The 18,565-nt window shown below is 29.3% G+C and overlaps 2 protein-coding genes across 3 annotated transcripts in view; both read left to right on the top strand.

Moving 5' to 3' along the window:
* LOC125878026 (E3 ubiquitin-protein ligase RMA1H1) overlaps positions 1-15,610 on the top strand; it is a 117,867-nt gene extending 102,257 nt beyond the window's left edge. The window contains exons 2-3 of one of the 2 annotated variants that reach the window (XM_049559326.1): positions 13,074-13,201; positions 14,846-15,610. In XM_049559326.1, coding sequence (XP_049415283.1) covers positions 14,884-15,603 — 720 coding nt within the window. In that variant the 5' untranslated portion in view covers positions 13,074-13,201; positions 14,846-14,883 and the 3' untranslated portion in view covers positions 15,604-15,610. Of the gene's footprint in view, positions 1-13,073; positions 13,202-14,845 lie in introns of those variants that run through there. The other variant, XM_049559327.1, reaches the window with a different exon arrangement.
* LOC125878027 (tetraspanin-19) overlaps positions 1-18,565 on the top strand; it is a 367,072-nt gene that overhangs the window by 292,892 nt on the left and 55,615 nt on the right. The gene's annotated exons all lie outside the window — the stretch shown is intronic.

The raw sequence follows: 18,565 nt of genomic DNA on the forward strand, positions 1-18,565 counted from the left end.
CTCTATAGTGTTAAGTGTGAAGTGTTTACTGATGATCGTAGTTTATAGCATGTATTTACTCAAATGGATATGAATTTGAGACAACGAATATGTATATATGAAATTACTTAAAGATAATGATGTTACCATTCAATACCATCCGGGCAAGGCTAATGTGTTGGCAGACGCTTTGAGTCGAAAAACGGTGAGTATGGGTAGTTTATCTTGCTTGGGTGTATCCAAGCGACCTTTGGCTAAGGAAATTTAGACCTTAGAGTCTAAGTTCATGTAGTTGGACATCTTAAAAAGATGTGGGGTGTTAGCTAACATTGAAGTGATGGTCACATTCATTGATGAGATCAAGACCAAATAATTTGAAGATGAAAATTTGGAGGATCTTAGAAAGAAAACTGTGATTGGTAAGGCACAAAAAAACACTATTGATGAGGAAGGAGTGCTCAATTTTAAAGAAGGAATATGTGTTCCTAGAGTAGATAACTTGATTCAAAAATTGTTGGCAGAGTCTCATGGTTCGCAATATTCTATTCATCCGGGTGTGACCAAGATGTACCGAGACTTGAAACGAATTTATTGATGGTTGGGCATGAAGAAGGATATAACGGAGTTTGTGGCTAAGTGTCAAAATTGCCAAGTGAAGTATGAACATCAAAGGTCTACAAGTTTGCTTCAGAGAATGCCAATTCCGGAATGGAACTGGAAAAGAATAACCATGGATTTTGTGGTTGGTCTTCTAATTCTTTGGGGAAGTTTGATTCTATTTGGGTAGTGGTTGATAGATTGACTAAGTCAGCCTATTTTATTCCGATAAAAATAGATTATAAGGCTGAACAATTGGCTAATGTTTATGTAAAAGAGATAGTGAGGTTGCATGGGGTGCCCCTCTCTATCATCTCGGACTGTGGTACCCAATTCACATCTAAGTTTTGGAGAAAATTGCATGATGAATTGGGCACACAACTCACATTTAGTATCGCTTTTCATCCACAGACAGACGGGCAGTCGGAGAGGACTATTCAAGTGTTTGAAGACATGTTGAGGGCCTGTGTGATTGATTTTGGGGGATATTGGGATAAGTTCCTACCTTTGTGTGAATTTTTCTATAATAACAGTTATCACTCCAGCATAGATACGACACCATTTGAGGCACTCTATGGGAGGGGATGTAGATCACTCATAGGATGGTTTAAGGCTGGAGATGAGAAACTTTTGGGGTTGATTTAGTGAAGAATGCTCAAGATAAGGTGATGAGTATTCAAGCTAAGCTTTTAGCAGCCCAGAATAGACAAAAGAAGTATACGGATCATAAGGTAAGAGACATGACGTTTCAAACCAGTGAAAATGTTCTTCTTAAGGTATCACCCAAGAAATGGGTGATGAGATTCAGCAAGAAAGGTAAGTTAAGTTTGCGATACATTGGTCCATTTAAAGTTCTTGAATGTGTAGGACCGGTAGCGTATAGATTAGCTTTACCTCCTAATCTATCGAGGGTTCATCCATTATTTCATGTGTCCATGTTGAATAAATATCATGGTAATGGGGATTACATCATTAAATGAGATTCAATTGTGTTAGACAAAGACCCTCAATATGAGGAGGAATCGGTTGCAATTCTTGATCGTGATGTGCGTAAGTTGAGGACCAATGAGATAAGTCTGTGAATGTTCAATGGAAATATCGTCCAGTTAAAGAAGCTACATGGGAAACTGAGAAGGACATGCGAGAAAAGTATCCCCAATTGTTCGTCGATTCAGGTACTACGTCATTCATTCCTTAGCCTATTTTTCCAAAGTTTGTCACTCGGGGACGAGTGATGGGTAAATTGGTATCTATTGTAACGATCGGGTTCCGTCATTATAGTAAAGCCAACGGGGAAAATTTTTGGGTCGAAAAACTTTTTCGTAGTATTTTGAAATTACGCAACCTAGTCCAGATTTGGATGAAATAGGAGTCATTAAGGTGTAGGAAAATCTGGTAACAATTGAGTGAATTATTTATGATTTTGATTACATGAGTAGTTAAATAACTCGTTTATGAATCTGTCCGCCTTTACGAAATTGAATTCGGGTGAGTAGAACTCCCGAAATCGATCTTAGAGTGAAGAGTATTTTCTGAGCATCGTGGGTTAGAGGTGTGTTATGAAATGAGGATTTTGGAATTATTAAAATAGTTCACTGTTTCGTGCAAGCCGCTTTGGTGCTGGGTTTTGTCTCTCTGGCAGTGCCGCTGTAGCGAAGTGAGAGCTGTTGTGGAAGGCCAGACGCGACTTAAAGTCGTAAATAAACCCCAGAATGACTTTATTCTGCACTTTTTTATTTTTAGAGCAAAGAACGAACCTCAGGCGACTCTTGACAGTTTTCCCCCATTCTTGAGGCTAAAGGTAAGTTTTTCACATCCCGAATCCATTTTTTGATCTGTAGAATGTAATAGAATGGGTAATTATCGATGGGGGAGGGTTTGATCTAGATTCTATGGTGGAAACAATGCTAATTTGGATGCTTGGGATCATGGGTATGAACTAGGGTTAATAGAATTGTTAGCAATTCGGGTAATTAATGATTGTTTATTGATTCTCATATATTATTGATTGTTTGTAGACTAAGAATAAGCGGAACGAATTCGAAAAGGGATGGATCAAGTTTCTTAGGGTTTCAAGCTTGTTTCGAGGTAGGTGATGATTGTGATTCTATATTGTGTGATGTATGATTGTTCTTGCTTCATTATGATACTTGTATATGTATGAATATTGCAATGTTGATCACACTTGTTATAAATAAGATAGATGAATGATGATTGTCATGAAATCATGACTTAAATGTATGATCTTGAAGATATACTTGTGTTTGTGATTGTGGTGTGTTGAATGGTTCAGTTGCTACGTTCCAACATAACTAACTTGGATTAGTTGCCACGTTTCGGCATAACTATGGGATCGCTTGCCACGTTCCGACATAATTATTGGATCGTGTATCGTGTTTCGGTATGCTAACTGTTTGGGTTTGGGTTCCATGAGAGGACCAATGACGTGACTTAATTGTGTATTTTGCGAAATGTGAAGTTGTTCGTAATGTTGATAATATTGTATATGTTTGATATATATGCATGTGATTATTGTTGTCTTGACTTGCTTATGTTGCACTTAGTGGGATAGCCGCGTGATCCTATCAGTACACTGTGATTGTGTACTGATATTGCACTTGCTCTTATTTTTGTTGAGTACAGGGCATTTTCAAGCGGCTAAACAGACCTCGCTTAGAATATCAGTGATTGTTCGAATTCAAGGTTGAGCCAATTCTTTCGGGCTACCATGGGTTCTCTTTCGTCTATGTCCACCATTTTCAGACTTAGACTTTTTTAGTTAGTTGATTAGTTAGTTAATTTGGGATTGCATCTCTTCTTGTTTAGACTTGTTGAACTTTTGATGTTTTGGTACATTGACTTTCAGGTCCTAGGTTATTTCTTCCGCATTGTTTAGTTCGTTGTTAGACTTTTGTTGGAGTTTATGGGAACTCCCTATTTTTTTTCTTAGTATTTAACTTGCTTCCGTAACTTAACTGCCTTAGTTTTGGTTTAGTTGTTTGGTTTGAGTTGTAATAGTGGTTCTCCCACCGGAGAGTTAGTGTGGGTGCCAATCACGATGGTCTTGGTCGTGACATTAACCCTCCGCTCCTAATTTTTATTTTATTTTTACATGTTTTTCATTTTGTATTAGATATGTACGTACATATATTTTTAGAAAAAAAATTCTACTAGTGTACCGAATATAACATAAATAAGTAAAAAAATATCTTGCGGTGGCATGTAAAAATATTTTTGATATTTATATATCTAACACAAAATGAGAAAAAAAATTGAAAGCGGAGGGTTAGGTGGGTGGGTAGAATTATTTTTTTGAAAATAATAAAATAATATCTAAAATACTATTTGAGGGTGGGGGGGGGGGGGGGGGGGGGNGGGGGGAGGAGATGAAGTAAAAAAAATTAAATTCTTTTATAAAATAAATTTAAACAAAAAAAAACTTAAAAAAATGGTCGGGGCTGTGAGAGGAAGTGATGGAGTGGGGTAAGAAAAATATTTTACATTTTATTTTATAAAAGAAATATTATTTTTTTGGATAATAATTTTTTAATTTTTAATTTTAATTAATACTAATAATTTATTTAATTTTGTCAAGGTTGAATGTTTTGTCCATGTGGAGTGTGATGTGACAATTTTTTAAAATAAAAGAGAGTGTATTACACACCATGATGAGAGTGATATAAAAGAGAGATGTGTGTTTCTGAAACTAAAAAGTTATAGTTTAAGTATGTAATTCACACTCTCAATAGTTTAGGTATGAAACTTAAAAAAAATAATATAGTTTAGATGTGTTTTTGGAAATTTATCTCTATTTTTAACTCCGTAATGCATTAATAGAACATTTATGGGAGCAACGTCATAATCTTGAAAGTTGAGTGGTTACGTAATTGTATTTCATTAATGATTTATTTTATTTGATTGTCCATTAATTTGTATATTGTAGAATATTTGTTTACAATTTATGTTATTTAAAAATTTAGAATAAAACGTAATTTTTTATTAAATAAAGAATTTGAAAAATAAAATATTATATCACATGAAAATTATATAAAATGATTATTTGGAAAAGAAGAAGAAGAAAAAATGATATATATATTATGAAATAAGAAAATAAGAATGAAATAGAAATAATAATATAATATTGAGGAGAGAGAAAAATTATATTATTATTTGTATTTCATTTTTATTTTCTTATTTCATAATATAAATCTTTTATTTCTTTTTCTCAATAATTACTTTATATATTTTTCATCTGATATAAAATTTTATTTTTTTGAATTTTTTTATTTAATATGTAATTATGTTTTATTCTAAATTTTTAGTAACATAAATTGCAAGAAAATATTATATAATATACAAATTCAAATAAAAGTGAAATACAATTGCATACACATTACATAAATATTTAATTTTCGAAATTATTACGTTGCTCTCATAAATGCTCTATTAATGCATTACGGAGTTCAAAAAGAGCATTTTATGTCTAGCTAAAAATTCTTCAAATCGGAGATTTTCCTCTACATCTTTTCGGCATGATTCTTGTTTCAACGCGAATTAATTATTATGTTATGTATTGTGTTTTATCTTTGTATCTAAATTATTATGTTATATATTGTATTGTTATGTTGTATTTAAATTGTCATATTATGTATTGTATTTTTAAATTAACTTTTTAATCTTATCATATTAATTTTGTGTATTTGTTATAGTGAAAATTAATAATAAAATCAAATTATATTTGTTGACGAAAATTAGAAAAAATTAAAATACTACTAATTCGGGATGAAAGTAGTATATATTAAATAATATTTTTTAAAATATTATATTACATTTAAAAAGAAATATGAATATTAAATATTTAATTAATGACATTATATGTAAAATAATATGTTAATAAGAAAGTAATAGAAATACTAATAAAATATTCAAAAAGTGAAATAAAAAGTGTGAATAGGAGTTCTCCAAATTTGGAGAATTACTATTCACCTCTCTAAATATGAAGAATAGAGAATGATATGGAGGTGGGTTTAGAATGTCCATTCTCTACTTTACTCTCCAAATATAGAGAATGGAGAGTAAAATAGTGGTGGGTTGGAGATGGTCTCAAAAAATAGAAAACTCTATATTTGAAGAGTAAAATAGTGAGTAGGGTTGGAGATGCCCGAAAATCACTTCACTATTAATATTTCACCTAAATATCATTTTAAATGGTTTTTTCAGTAAATTTTGTTGATATGAAAATTTTATTTTAAACTAAAGTTTTTAAGAAATAATAAGATATTTTTTATTCCAATAAAAAAAAAACAAGTCAGTTTAATAATTATTCCAATAGAATAAATAGCTTTACAATCCAATTAATTCAAAATCTCATTTAGAGTGTTAAATTTGTTTTAAAATGCATTGTGAATAAGTATTCATCGAAATAAATAAATATTCAAGATGCTTTTCTTACTAAAAAATAATAATTTCTGAAAAAATTAATCATCTGCAACTACATTCACTACTAGAAAATATACTTATTGCTACGAAAATTAAGCTAAGAATTTGAAAATCATAGCTATTATCTAGTAATAGCCATAAAAATTCAAATTTCGTGGCTATCTAAAAATTCATCAAATCTCTTAGCCACGAATATTAAGTTGACACAGCTAAATCCTCGTATTTGCTATAATTGCTAACAATCATGGCAATAATTTACTAAATAGCTACAATTTTATTGCTACAGTAAAATTCTGTAGCTAATTATAACTTGTTTGGTACCCAATAAAAATAATTGTAGCAAAAACAACTCTTTAGCCATAATAAGTTATTTGAAATAAAATATTGTGGCTAAATATATAATTTTGCTTCAAGTTATAAAATATGTGGCAATAGTTAAATGATATAGCCATATAGTTTTTGCTATAGTAAAATTTCGTAACTAATTACTATTTTGTGCCACAAATTTTAATTTACCGTAGTAATAATAACCTTTTTGCCACAATATCTTATTTGAAGAAATGCTTGTAGCTAAATAAATAATTTAGCTTTAAGATATAAAATATTGTGGCAATAATTAAACAAAATAGACATAGATTTTCTTGTATAATAAAAATTCATAGCTGATAATTATTTTTTGCCATAAGTTTGAATTTATCATAGTTAATAATAACCTTTCAGCTACAATAACTTGTTTGAAGAAAAAATTGTAGCTAAATGTTTTTTTTTCAAGTTATAAAAGTCGTGGCATAGTAAAAATATAATCATAGATTTTTTGCTATAGTGCAATTTTATAATTAATTATTAAGTTTTTTTCACAATCATAATGAAACTTGTTGAAGCAATAGTAATCTTTTATACATAGGAAGTAATTTAAAATAAAATATAATAACTTAATAAACATTATGTTTCGAGTAGAAAAAAATTGTCGCAATAATTTACTTAATGGTTATAATTATTTGTCATGAAAAAATGATACAATCATGTGAGTATAATTGTGGTGATACATTTTATCTGATACAAGGTGAAACTTAAGCCTTGAGGTGCTTCATCTTATGTTGAGAATTCCTTCTATACGACTCAAACCTCTTCTATCGAACAATGCATTTATCAAGCTAGCTTAATTAGATATGTCAATCTCTCTATCAATTCAATTTTACAAGATCTTAATTTGAAAGTTTTAAGTATAATTTAAATAAATAGAAGTTATGTCTAATTAATTTGATGTAATTGTACTTTTTTTATACAAAAAAGATATGTATAATCAATTTACAAATCATTAAATAATGTCAGATTTTATTCAAATATGCAATATGAATTATTCTTGAAAATAGATAGATAAATCAATTGTTTATTGAATATAATTAATACACATAGGAAGTGATATTGATATTCAATTCTTTTTCAATTTTCTGTTATTGGCAATTATTTTTTTTTGAATTTCTTATTTTAATCTAAACTTCCTAATTCATATAATTTTTGTATTTTTAATTAAAACTTCAAAATTACAATCCAAAATTACATCTCTATTTAAATTCAAATAGAAATAACCAGACAATGTGGAAGTATAGTTTACGAACAATTTAACTTGAATTTCAATACAAATGGTTAATTGATACAAATAAAAAAATGAATTGAGTTTCTTATTTTCTTTTGAAAATTCTTCCTTAAAATAATTTTCAAACTTGAATTGTACGGTAATTGACACTTGCCTTCACAATATTGTTTTGTTTCTCCAATTCTATATAGATAGATTAAATATATTTTCTGATATTGATAGTTATATTTTATTCTAAAATATTCTATTTTTAATTTGACATTTTAATGCATATATCATTTTAAATTCATATAAAATAAAAATATATATAATAATGAATACTCGGTATAGTACTAAGTAATCAGAAATAAAAAGGATAATTTTTACTACTAATTTACCCAATAGTATTTTTTAAGTGGAACTTCATAAACTTGGTTACACTTTTAAAAAAGAATTAATTGTAAGGGAAATTAAAAAAAATTGTAATTAATTTCTATCTTTATTTCATAAATTGACAACTAATTTGAGATAACTATTTTTATTGAGATCTCTCTATTTTCACGAGATAGTGGTAACGTCTAGATATGTTATCATTATTGTTATTGGACAATAATATGAGACATAAAAAGTATAAGTTAAAAATTTATTTTGAAAAGGAGAATAGATAACAAAACTAATAAATGACCAAATAATATATATATATAATTGACCTTTTCCATTAATGAAAAGTAAAGTACGTATTTGTTTTATTACTTTTAATATTATTAATTATTGTTATTTTCATGAGATAATTTTCTTTGTTATTATCTATAACAATTGTTAATTTTATACAACAATTGTTGTATTTGTTATATATATATATGTGTGTGTGTTGTATTGTTAATTTTAAAAGAAGCAAAAATATAATAACTATAAAAGCAAAGAATTAATCTTCACCAAAAATAACTCTCCAACCGTCTCACCCTACCCCCTTTCTAGATCCAAAAACTCTTACCCCAAAAATTTAAAATTGCAAAAGATCAAAAGTTCCCCCCAAAATTTTAAAACCCATGTAATAAAAACCTAAATATCCTTTCCCCTCTTCCCATATCCTTCTTGTCCGCCCCTCCCCTCACCCTTTTTATCCCAGGTTTTTGTTCATTTTTTTTGTTTCTAATGTTTTGTTATTTTTTCTTTTGTAGGCTTTACGTAGCAGATGAGATAAGTTTTCACACTATGAGATTTTTGTTTTACTCAGTCGTATGCTCTAAATTTTCTATTATGTATAGGTTCAAGAAAAGATTGAACCACAAATAATTTATCATACACAATTATATTCTATATTTTTGCAAGAGATTATTGTCCTAACTTGAGTCAATGTGTACTACAATGGATTGTATATGTTTATTAATGTAAAAGAAATTTTCTGATTAGGTATGAGTTTTATAATTGATACTAAAATTTGAGATTTATATCTATAGATTTTAAGAAGTTTAAAAGTTACAGATTTGCTTACTCCTTTGTTTACTTTGTATTATTTTTTTTGCTAAATATTTTTGTAAAAAAATGATCATAGACAAATATATTTTTTCCTTGAAATTTTAAATTATTATGTTCTTGGTGCTAAAATATTTACCAATATTGATAGGCATATTTATGGAATAAGAGCATATAAATGACAAATTGGGACCGATGTTGAACAAACTAAGGTGCAATTGAAGATTGTGGAAGAAGAGATGGGGGAAGACTATGTTGCTTTGGACTCAAACAAGATGATGTCTTACAAGAATTGTATATTATGACTATTCTCATAATTATAGAATGCAATTATTTGTAAGTTGAGAATTATTTTTGAATCTCAAAACTGTATTCGTGGTTAAATTATGTAACTTTTTTTATTATCAAAGCTTGTGGAAAATCCTTTCAAATTTATAGTAATAAAATTGTTGAAATTTATTTCTTAGCTACATTATAAAAAATTTTGTGATCAATAATGTTTATGTCAGTATTCTTCAATTTGTAGCAATGAATTTTTGTAATTATGACTAAATCTATATGCAATTATAAAAAATAATTAGGCGATACATTTTCACTTTTCATAGCAAAATTAAAAATTTTAGCTACAATTTATGTATGTCATGGCAAAAAGTTTGAAATCTTTGCTTTGTGAAAAAATATTTGTGGCAAATGCTTTAATTTTATAGCTATAATTTTTTTAATTTGTAGCTAAATACAAGAATCATTGCCACAATATTAAAAATATAAAATAGCCACCAATTTTAATTTTTCATAGCAAATAAATCAAGTCATTTGCTACAATAGAATATATTGTGTCTACAATATAAAAGTTGCTATAGATTTAATTTGTTGTGGCAAAAGAGTAAAAATATTTGCTACAAATATATATTTCGTAGCAAGAGTTTTGTACTACTATAGCTACAACACAATTTTTATAGTATCTATAAGTATTAGTCCTTAGCCACAGACCATGTAAAATCTGTACCTAACTTTTGGCCACCCTACATCTTGTCACAAATGCTACAAAAAAATATTTTATGGCTAAAGCGTTTAGCTACGAAAAATTTCATATTTAGCTACAATGTGTTTTGTAGCTTTAAATGCATTTTCTTGTAGTGATTTAATTATCAAGATGAAAAGGAAATTTAGGTAAAACGTTTTGAAATTCAACTAAAATATGATTACACATTTAAAGTAAAGTGAAATCCACTAAAACGTCATTTATTTAGGTAATTAAAATGATACTTCAACGGTTGCTTTGCGTAGCTTTCTTTTTATTTCCTTAATAATGATTTTTATTACGTATCAAAACACATTAATATAGTCGGGGACGGAATAGATGAATCCATAGAATTTTCATAGACCCTGTATTTATATTAAAAAATTAAATAAATATATTTATATATTAACTTGTGAATCCCCTAACATAATTGATTGATAGTTCAATGGTAATGAAGGGATTGTGGAAATATGTGTTCAAACCCGGATAAGTATTTATCCATACTAGGTGTTTATACTTAACTAAATAATCTTAAGAACCAATAAATTAAAGCAATATGCGTATTTTATTTTGGTAATTTTTAAAGTTAATTATATAGTTAGGTATAACTATTCGATGCAGATAAATGTTACCATCCATACATCTTTGTCATATATATCAAATTAAAAATAGTATTTCGTGCTCTAAACTCAAATTTGATGAGTACGTAACTTAACATGCCATTTATTGTATACAAATAACACGTTTAACTTTTTTTTTTTGTGTGTGTGGGGGTGGGGTGGGGTGGGGGGTAATACGTTTAATTGAGGGACCAAACTCATAGCTAGTCTAAAAATGTTTGGCAAGAAAAATTAATTAGTATACTACTAACTTGAGAAACATTATAAATTGAAGGGAAAATGCATAAGTACCCCCAGCCTATGCTCGAAATCTCAGAGACACACCTAACCTTTACTAAGGTCCTATTACCCCCCTCGAACTTAATTTATCTATAATATTTTACCCCTTTTCGGCCTACGTGGCACTATCCTTGAAAAAAATGTCAACATGCGCTGAGCCCACAAGATAGTGCCACGTAGGCCAAAAAGGGGTAGAATATTACATATAAAATANAGGGTAATAGGACCTTAGTAAAGATTAGGTGTGTCTCTGGGATTTCAGGTATAGGCTTGGGAATACTTATGCATTTTCCCTAAATTGAATAATTGTGAATACATGCAACGTAACCAAATATATATGTCCAGGGGAAATGCATAATGGGCTTGTAATAAATTCATATGATGATAATCAAGTGTTAGAAGAATAATTAGTTCCAACCCCTGCCCATGTTGTGGAGATATTCTTTCATCCTTAATCAGATGTTTTGAATTTGAGTTCCTTAAACTCAAAGTTGCATTTGTTAGTACTTCTCAATGCAGATATTGAAATCGAATGAAAAATAAAAAAGAAGTAGTAGTAATTTAAAGCGTGGAGAGGGTCCGAAGTGGCTGCAATCCAAATGGGCGCGGTATCCAGTGTGACATGACCTATTTTTTCTCTCAATTTATGTAATATACTTTTCTTTTTAATCAATTTGAAAAAGAACGATACATTTTCTTATGTGATTAATATTTAATGACATCAATATTTTTTTTCATGTTGAATCTTACTTTTTTGACAAAAAATCCACAAAAGTATACTTTTTTATTTAAAATATTATTTATTTTCAAGATAATTTCAGAATATATCAAAATCTTTTCATATTTCTTTAAATTTCGTACTTAGTTAAACAATATCAACAAATTAAAACAAAGGAAAAAGTACATTGTTTATCCTACAAGAAAAGAAGTTCCAATCAGGGCGTGTTTATAAAATATATTTTCTTGAAAAATAAATTGGCTTTTTTACGTATAGATGATCAAACAATTCGTCAAATGATAGTTTGAAAAATCTGATTATAAATGCAACAACCTCAACAATTTGTTGGTATACAAATTAAAGTAAATCATCTTCAAAAATTAATTGAAGTTTAATCAGAATAGTAAAATGTATGTTTGTACTCTTTGTTCTTGAATTAAAATTTTATCTCATTAGATTTTTCTCTTTAACGTTTTTAACGATTCAACTAGTAAATTATATTACTAGATGGTAGATGTACTTTTTTTTCTCTCACTAAGTTTTTTTACTAGATGGTAGATGTATTTTTTTTTCTCTCACTAAGTTTTTTGCCATTAATTTTTTTAGTAATATTTTAATAAGACAAATTATTTATTAATGAACATCTATGAGGCCTTATAAATATACCATCGTAAATGTTCATTTAAATATATATATTCCTAGATAAGTTCACAATTACAAAAATATTACTATATAAATAGCTCAAACATGCATCTTGCAACAACTTCTGAGAAACCTCCTAACAACTTCTTCTTTTTTCTATAAATAAAAAGTGAAGTCAGTTAGTTACCAAAACAAAGTGAAGTTAGTTAACTTGTGCTCTCTAGAGCGAATATTAATTATTCATCTTACGATAAATAATTGTCCCAAATTATTTATTAATTTACTAATCAAAACAATGAATTTCTTCTACAATTAATATTTTTTGAAACTTAAACATGTTTATTTAAAAGTTTTCTTTTTCAATAAGCGGATAAAAAGTAAATTAATTTACTAAAACTATTCATCTTATTTATAATTTTTAAAGAATGAAAATAGGAAAAATCCAAAGAGAGAAAACGGAGTTACTCAAACGGCGTACGCAAACCCCACCGTAACTGCCACGTCGGTGAACGGACAAAGGTGGGTCCCACTCTGTTTTTCCATTGTGTACTTATCCTAAGTAACAATTAATTAATTAATTAACAAATAAGTACATTTATTTATACTTCTAATTAACCTATACATACAGACCGCTTATATGTCTAGGCGCGTCTTCTTAAAGCTGTGTATATATATATAGAACCAAAAACATTCAACTAATTCATCATCCAATCTACTCTTTTATTTAAACCTCTGTTTTCACCTTTTTTTTTGCTTCTAAAACACAAAGGATTCTTTGCTTTCTCCTTATAAAGACTCAATCTTTTGCTTGTGTATTAGTTCAGAAACGTTCTTGATACAAATTTACTATTTGGGTATGTTTCTTTTTACATTATTTTTAAGTTTTATTCATGTGAGTGTAGATAAGGATAGCCCTCTTCTGTTTTTGAGAAGATTTGATGATAAAGTTTGGATTTTTATTGTTGAGAATGGATTAAAGAGTTCAGATCTCTATGTTTTAATGTACTCTGTGCTTGAAGAATCATGTTTCTGCATTTTTGTTAATGGGGTTTGTAAATTTTCTTCTTTTTGTTGTTTGTGTGGTGGTGGTGGGGTTATATGGACTTGAGCAATGCTGTCACTGAGCTAGTTTTTGGGATTGAGTTAGGCTCGGGTTCCATGGTATTTTATTGGGATTGTTAAATTCTTGAAGATATTAGTAAAAGTTTTGTATATAGAAATATAAGTTGGAGTGATAAGTTTGGTTATGTAGGACTAATAAACATTCTAGTTTCTTATCATCAACCTGTAAAAGTGGCTGGTTTTGGATATAGTTTAACTCTCATTTGTAGTTGTAGGGACCAAAGGTTGTTCCTTTCTGGTTTGGGAAGAAAGGATTAAAAAAGGTCACCAGAATACTATTTCTATCATGATCCTGAATATCTTTCTTCAAATCTGCAGCTCAGTGGTTTCTTCTTGAAAATTACCTAAAGCATGTTTCTGACTCTTCAACTGTGTCGCCGCATCCGTGTCAGATCCTTTTGGAGGATCGGACAAATTATAGAACTAGTCTCTCTTATACTTCTTGTTAAGTTATGGATCCTCAATTGATCCAATTTTTGGGATCCTTACATAGGAGGCAGGGTGCTTACTATTGAGATTTTTGAAGGAGAGATTGAAAAATCGGATAGGGCTTACAATTGAGATTTTTGAAGGAGAGACGAAAAATCGATTAAGAGAACTTGATTGTTATGATGAAAGGTGGTTATAAAGAGGTCTGACTGTAGTTTTCATTTCCGTAGCATAGATCAGGTTAACCTTTATTTTGGGATTCTGTGGACAACAACATAGATGTTTTTATGACTCATTCTGTGGTTTTCCATTGTTAATGCTTACTACTATGCTTTCATGACTTATTGGTGTACTTATTTTGATAATGAAACCTTTTCTTAAGGTAGTTTACCTATTAAATTTGAATTGACTTGTTAGTTGGATAGGTTGATCAGAGACACATATTTTTAAAGCTTTCTTCAGATTTTTATTAAATGCTTTAGGTTTATCCATTTATTTACTATCTAGGCATCAATTTCATGTGGTTGTTCTTGTCCTTGGAGAAACTGATTTGTACTTGTATAATGTTTGGACTTTTGTGATAGCTGTTGGATATGGCTTTTGGGAAAAAAAACAATAGGTAGTTTTTCCTTGTACTCAACCTGTGCCCACATTTCATTGACCTTGTTGTTTTTCTTCATCTTAGACTAGATCCAAATAATGGGGCCTATTCTCTTGTAATTGATTAGTACGTTTAGTATTGCGTAGCGTTTTTTGTTTTGTCGTTGACCCTTTGAGTTGTTTGGGACCATCCTTGAGATTTGTTATGTAGTGTACCATGAGGAGAAGATGAATAATATTTCCTTAAGGTTCACATGTTCAATGTTTCTCGTAGTTCTGTATAGTGTTTATGAATTTCAAGTCTTTGTTCTTTTCGTTCTGAGATCCTTGAATTTGTATTTTTACAGGCATTAGAAGCCAACTTTGTTACATCAACAAGCAGGATATGGCCTTAGAACAGCTGGACACTACCTTTAACAAACACGATACTCCATTAGGGAAATGGAAGACAATGAACGATGAAGTTGAAGAGAATATTTCCGGTGGTTTTGAGTGTAACATATGCCTGGATCTCGTGCACGATCCTGTGGTAACTTTATGTGGTCACCTCTACTGTTGGGCTTGCATCTACAAATGGATTCATTTCCAGAGTGTTTCTTCAGAAAATTTGGATCAGCAGCAACCACAGTGCCCTGTATGCAAGGCTGAAGTTTCACAAAAAACCTTGATTCCACTCTATGGACGCGGTGGCCAATCTACAAAACCATCCGAAGGAAAGGCTCCGAATCTTGGCATAGTGATCCCACAAAGACCTCCTAGTCCAAGATGCGGCGGTCACTTGCTGATACCATCTACCGATTCAAATCGATCCCAGCTCTTTCAACGACAAAGTCATCAACAACAGTCTCAAACACGTCACTCGCCTTATCAACAAAGCGCCTCACCAGGCACCACAGTTAATATGTTACAACCCTCCATGATTGGAGAAGTGGCCTATGCAAGAATTTTTGGTAACTCATCAACAACTCTGTACACAAACTCTTACAATCTAGCAATCAGCAGTAGTCCAAGAATGAGAAGGCAATTATTAGAGGCTGATAAATCACTTGGGAGAATATGTTTTTTCCTATTTTGTTGCTTTGTAACATGTCTAATCTTGTTTTGAACACTTTTGTCTGTTGCTTTTACTTTGTAAAAAAGAAGATATGGTGTTGTAGTAGATAAGAAAATGTACAGCCTCAGCTAAATGTGTAACAAATCATAGAAGCTTTTGCTTTCTTTGATTGTTGATAAAACACACTTGGAATTAGAGTGCTTGAAGACTGAACCCTTTTTTGATATATTAATCTAAGAAATGAGGTTGGAAATTCTATCCATTTATGGTGCATAGAGATGAATTTTACTTTTTTCAATTTTCATGATTGGTTGGTAAAATTATTTTGAGAAATATTATCTTTAAAGCAAAGACTTTTAGTGTAATAAAACGATGAATTTAGTAAGAAGATATAATAAAATTAAAGTAACAATAAAGATAAACATTATATTTAAACAGCGATGCAATGCTATCTAGTGATGAAAACAACACTATCTATTTAAACATCATTTTCTTCCAAATAATGCAGTATAATAAGTTATGAAATGATACATAACAACATTAATGAAATATGTTTTTCATTTTGCCAAGAGAAGTTATTTTCCTGATTTTTATCTGTTCTACTTTTAATATTCTGGACTTACTACCCCAGCCTATTGTATTTATTTACATTATGTATAAATGTTATTGTACAATATTCAGTGGCAGCTCTTCCCCTTTGAAAAAAAAGCAACCGCCTTAGGCCCCAAAATTTGAGGGGCCTCATTTTAAAAAAATAAATATATTATACATATTTTTTTAAAAAAAATATTGAGTATTATTTGTAAAAAATATAGACTTTTCATAAAGTACTATGTCTCAAGAAAGATTAAATAATTAGCTATAATAAACTTCATAAAAAAATATATTCGAATTTAAGGCCTTCATTTAAATTTGACTTTAGGCTACCGATTTATTAGAGCCGCCCCTGACAATATTCTACTTAACTTTCCAAACACTCAAAATAAAAAAAAATGTTATTTTTTTTATAATCCTACCGAACACACCATAAAAGGAGGCTAATTTTGTGTACCTTATTTCTTATCAAGAAACAAGGTAACCAAAATTGAATTGGTATTTTCTTTGTCAACTTATTAGCTGGTGGACCTTATTTAATTCTTTTTTTTTTTAATGACCAATTCTGATTGGTCCTTTTACTTATTCTTTCTTTAGAATATTGTTATTAGTTATTAGAATAAATAAAAGTAGTGTATCAAGTTAGTCCACATAGCAAAGTTACTAGCTTTCACATTGTAATGGACATTTTAATATTATTTTCATGATAACGATGTTTAGATAGCTCGTATATATTTCGGTTAATTTGTAGTAGTTAGTGTTAGTGAAAAATTACAAAATAATAGAATTATACGATTACAATGGAAAATAAAAATGAAGAAATACATCTCTTCAGGCTGAGGCGCGAATATCTCGCTCTCTTTAAGGAGATTCAACTCCACTGCAACAAATGTTTTTCACTGGTCTAGCAGTAGTCCTTCTTGACTTGTCCCCTCTAGGATACAACAGCCTAATCACAAAATATAACTCAACAACTCTGGACAAGAGTTGAGTCCAAAGCTCCACAAAAAGAACACCTCCCTTTAACTAATAAAAATTTTCTTTTTTTAACAAACTTTATGCACTCTATATTTTCTTATATGTAAAACAAATGAAGACCATCACTATTTATAGTAGAAGAAGCCTTCCTAGGAATAAATAGGAAGATAATGAAGTACTAAATAGTGAAGATAATTAGCCTTAGAAGTTACATATGTTACAAGGTATAATGGAGCGCACCAAGAAAATTGTAACATATACACTAATTCCATTTGGAGTAATGCTGAATAGTAATGCAGCAATAAATGTTTTCAACGGCAACAATTAACTGCTAATTCATCCATCATTATGTAACATATATGAAAAGTGCACCAACGGCCATAAACCAACAACTATGTGGCCATGCAAAAAATATGAATTCTTAAATTATTAAAATCCCACCCTAACAGTTAGTGTTTGCTATCAATATACATGTATTGTAAAAGTCTACTCACTAATATTTAGACAAAAATAAGAAGAAATAATCAAATGTTTTTTTGGTCTATTGAAATTTAAATTCTGAATAACTATAATTTAAATTCTTAGGTTAATATAATATGATTAATTCATCAAATGGGCATCTGATTATAAACCCTGTCACAATCAAGGCATCAACTCAGAAAGCGAAATTATATTCCTCTCATTTGCTCGTTCTTATCTATAGAGAATCATTTATATGATTCAAAATCAAGTTATTATTCTTTAATAAAGATTATAACTAGCATATATAATAATAACCAAATTTTTTAAAATTAAATATTTATTTTTTTATATTATAAAAATCCTACATATACATCTTCTATAACATTATTCAATTTTTCTAAATTATTTAAACCTTTTATCCAATCTATACAAATAAAACTTCATCAAACTAATAAGTATATTTAAGATAATTCTAAAACAGAAGGATCAATAAAATTATAAAAAGACAATTTCTTAGATAATAACATAATAATAAATTAATAAAATTTACAAATATCCTACATTATTAAAATACAAAAAAGTTTTTTTATAATATCCTACATTTTCACTTGATCACATTTAATACAATTTTAATACATATAACATCAAACAATTTATAAAACACATACAAAATAAATTTTATTAATGGATAATATATTTATCACGTATTTTAATATAATATGTCAATTTCTTACCTATTACGAAATGGCCCCTTACTATTATTTAAGGTGACACCATTTCGTGCGTGGTGGGCGCCGGCGGCAACGGTAGCAGCCATGCTGACGGCGTCTGTGAACAGTGATGGAGATAATATTTTTAATTTTGAGTTATTCACAATTTACAGAAATGTCCAAAAGGGTTCCAATCACAATTTTCACTTGATTGCTTGTTTTTGTTTCTTGTACTTTGTTCCAACTTGCTTTTTACTGTTTATCTTGTA

The sequence above is a fragment of the Solanum stenotomum genome, chromosome 9 (genome assembly GCF_019186545.1).
Source record: "Solanum stenotomum isolate F172 chromosome 9, ASM1918654v1, whole genome shotgun sequence".
Lineage (NCBI taxonomy): Eukaryota > Viridiplantae > Streptophyta > Magnoliopsida > Solanales > Solanaceae > Solanum > Solanum stenotomum.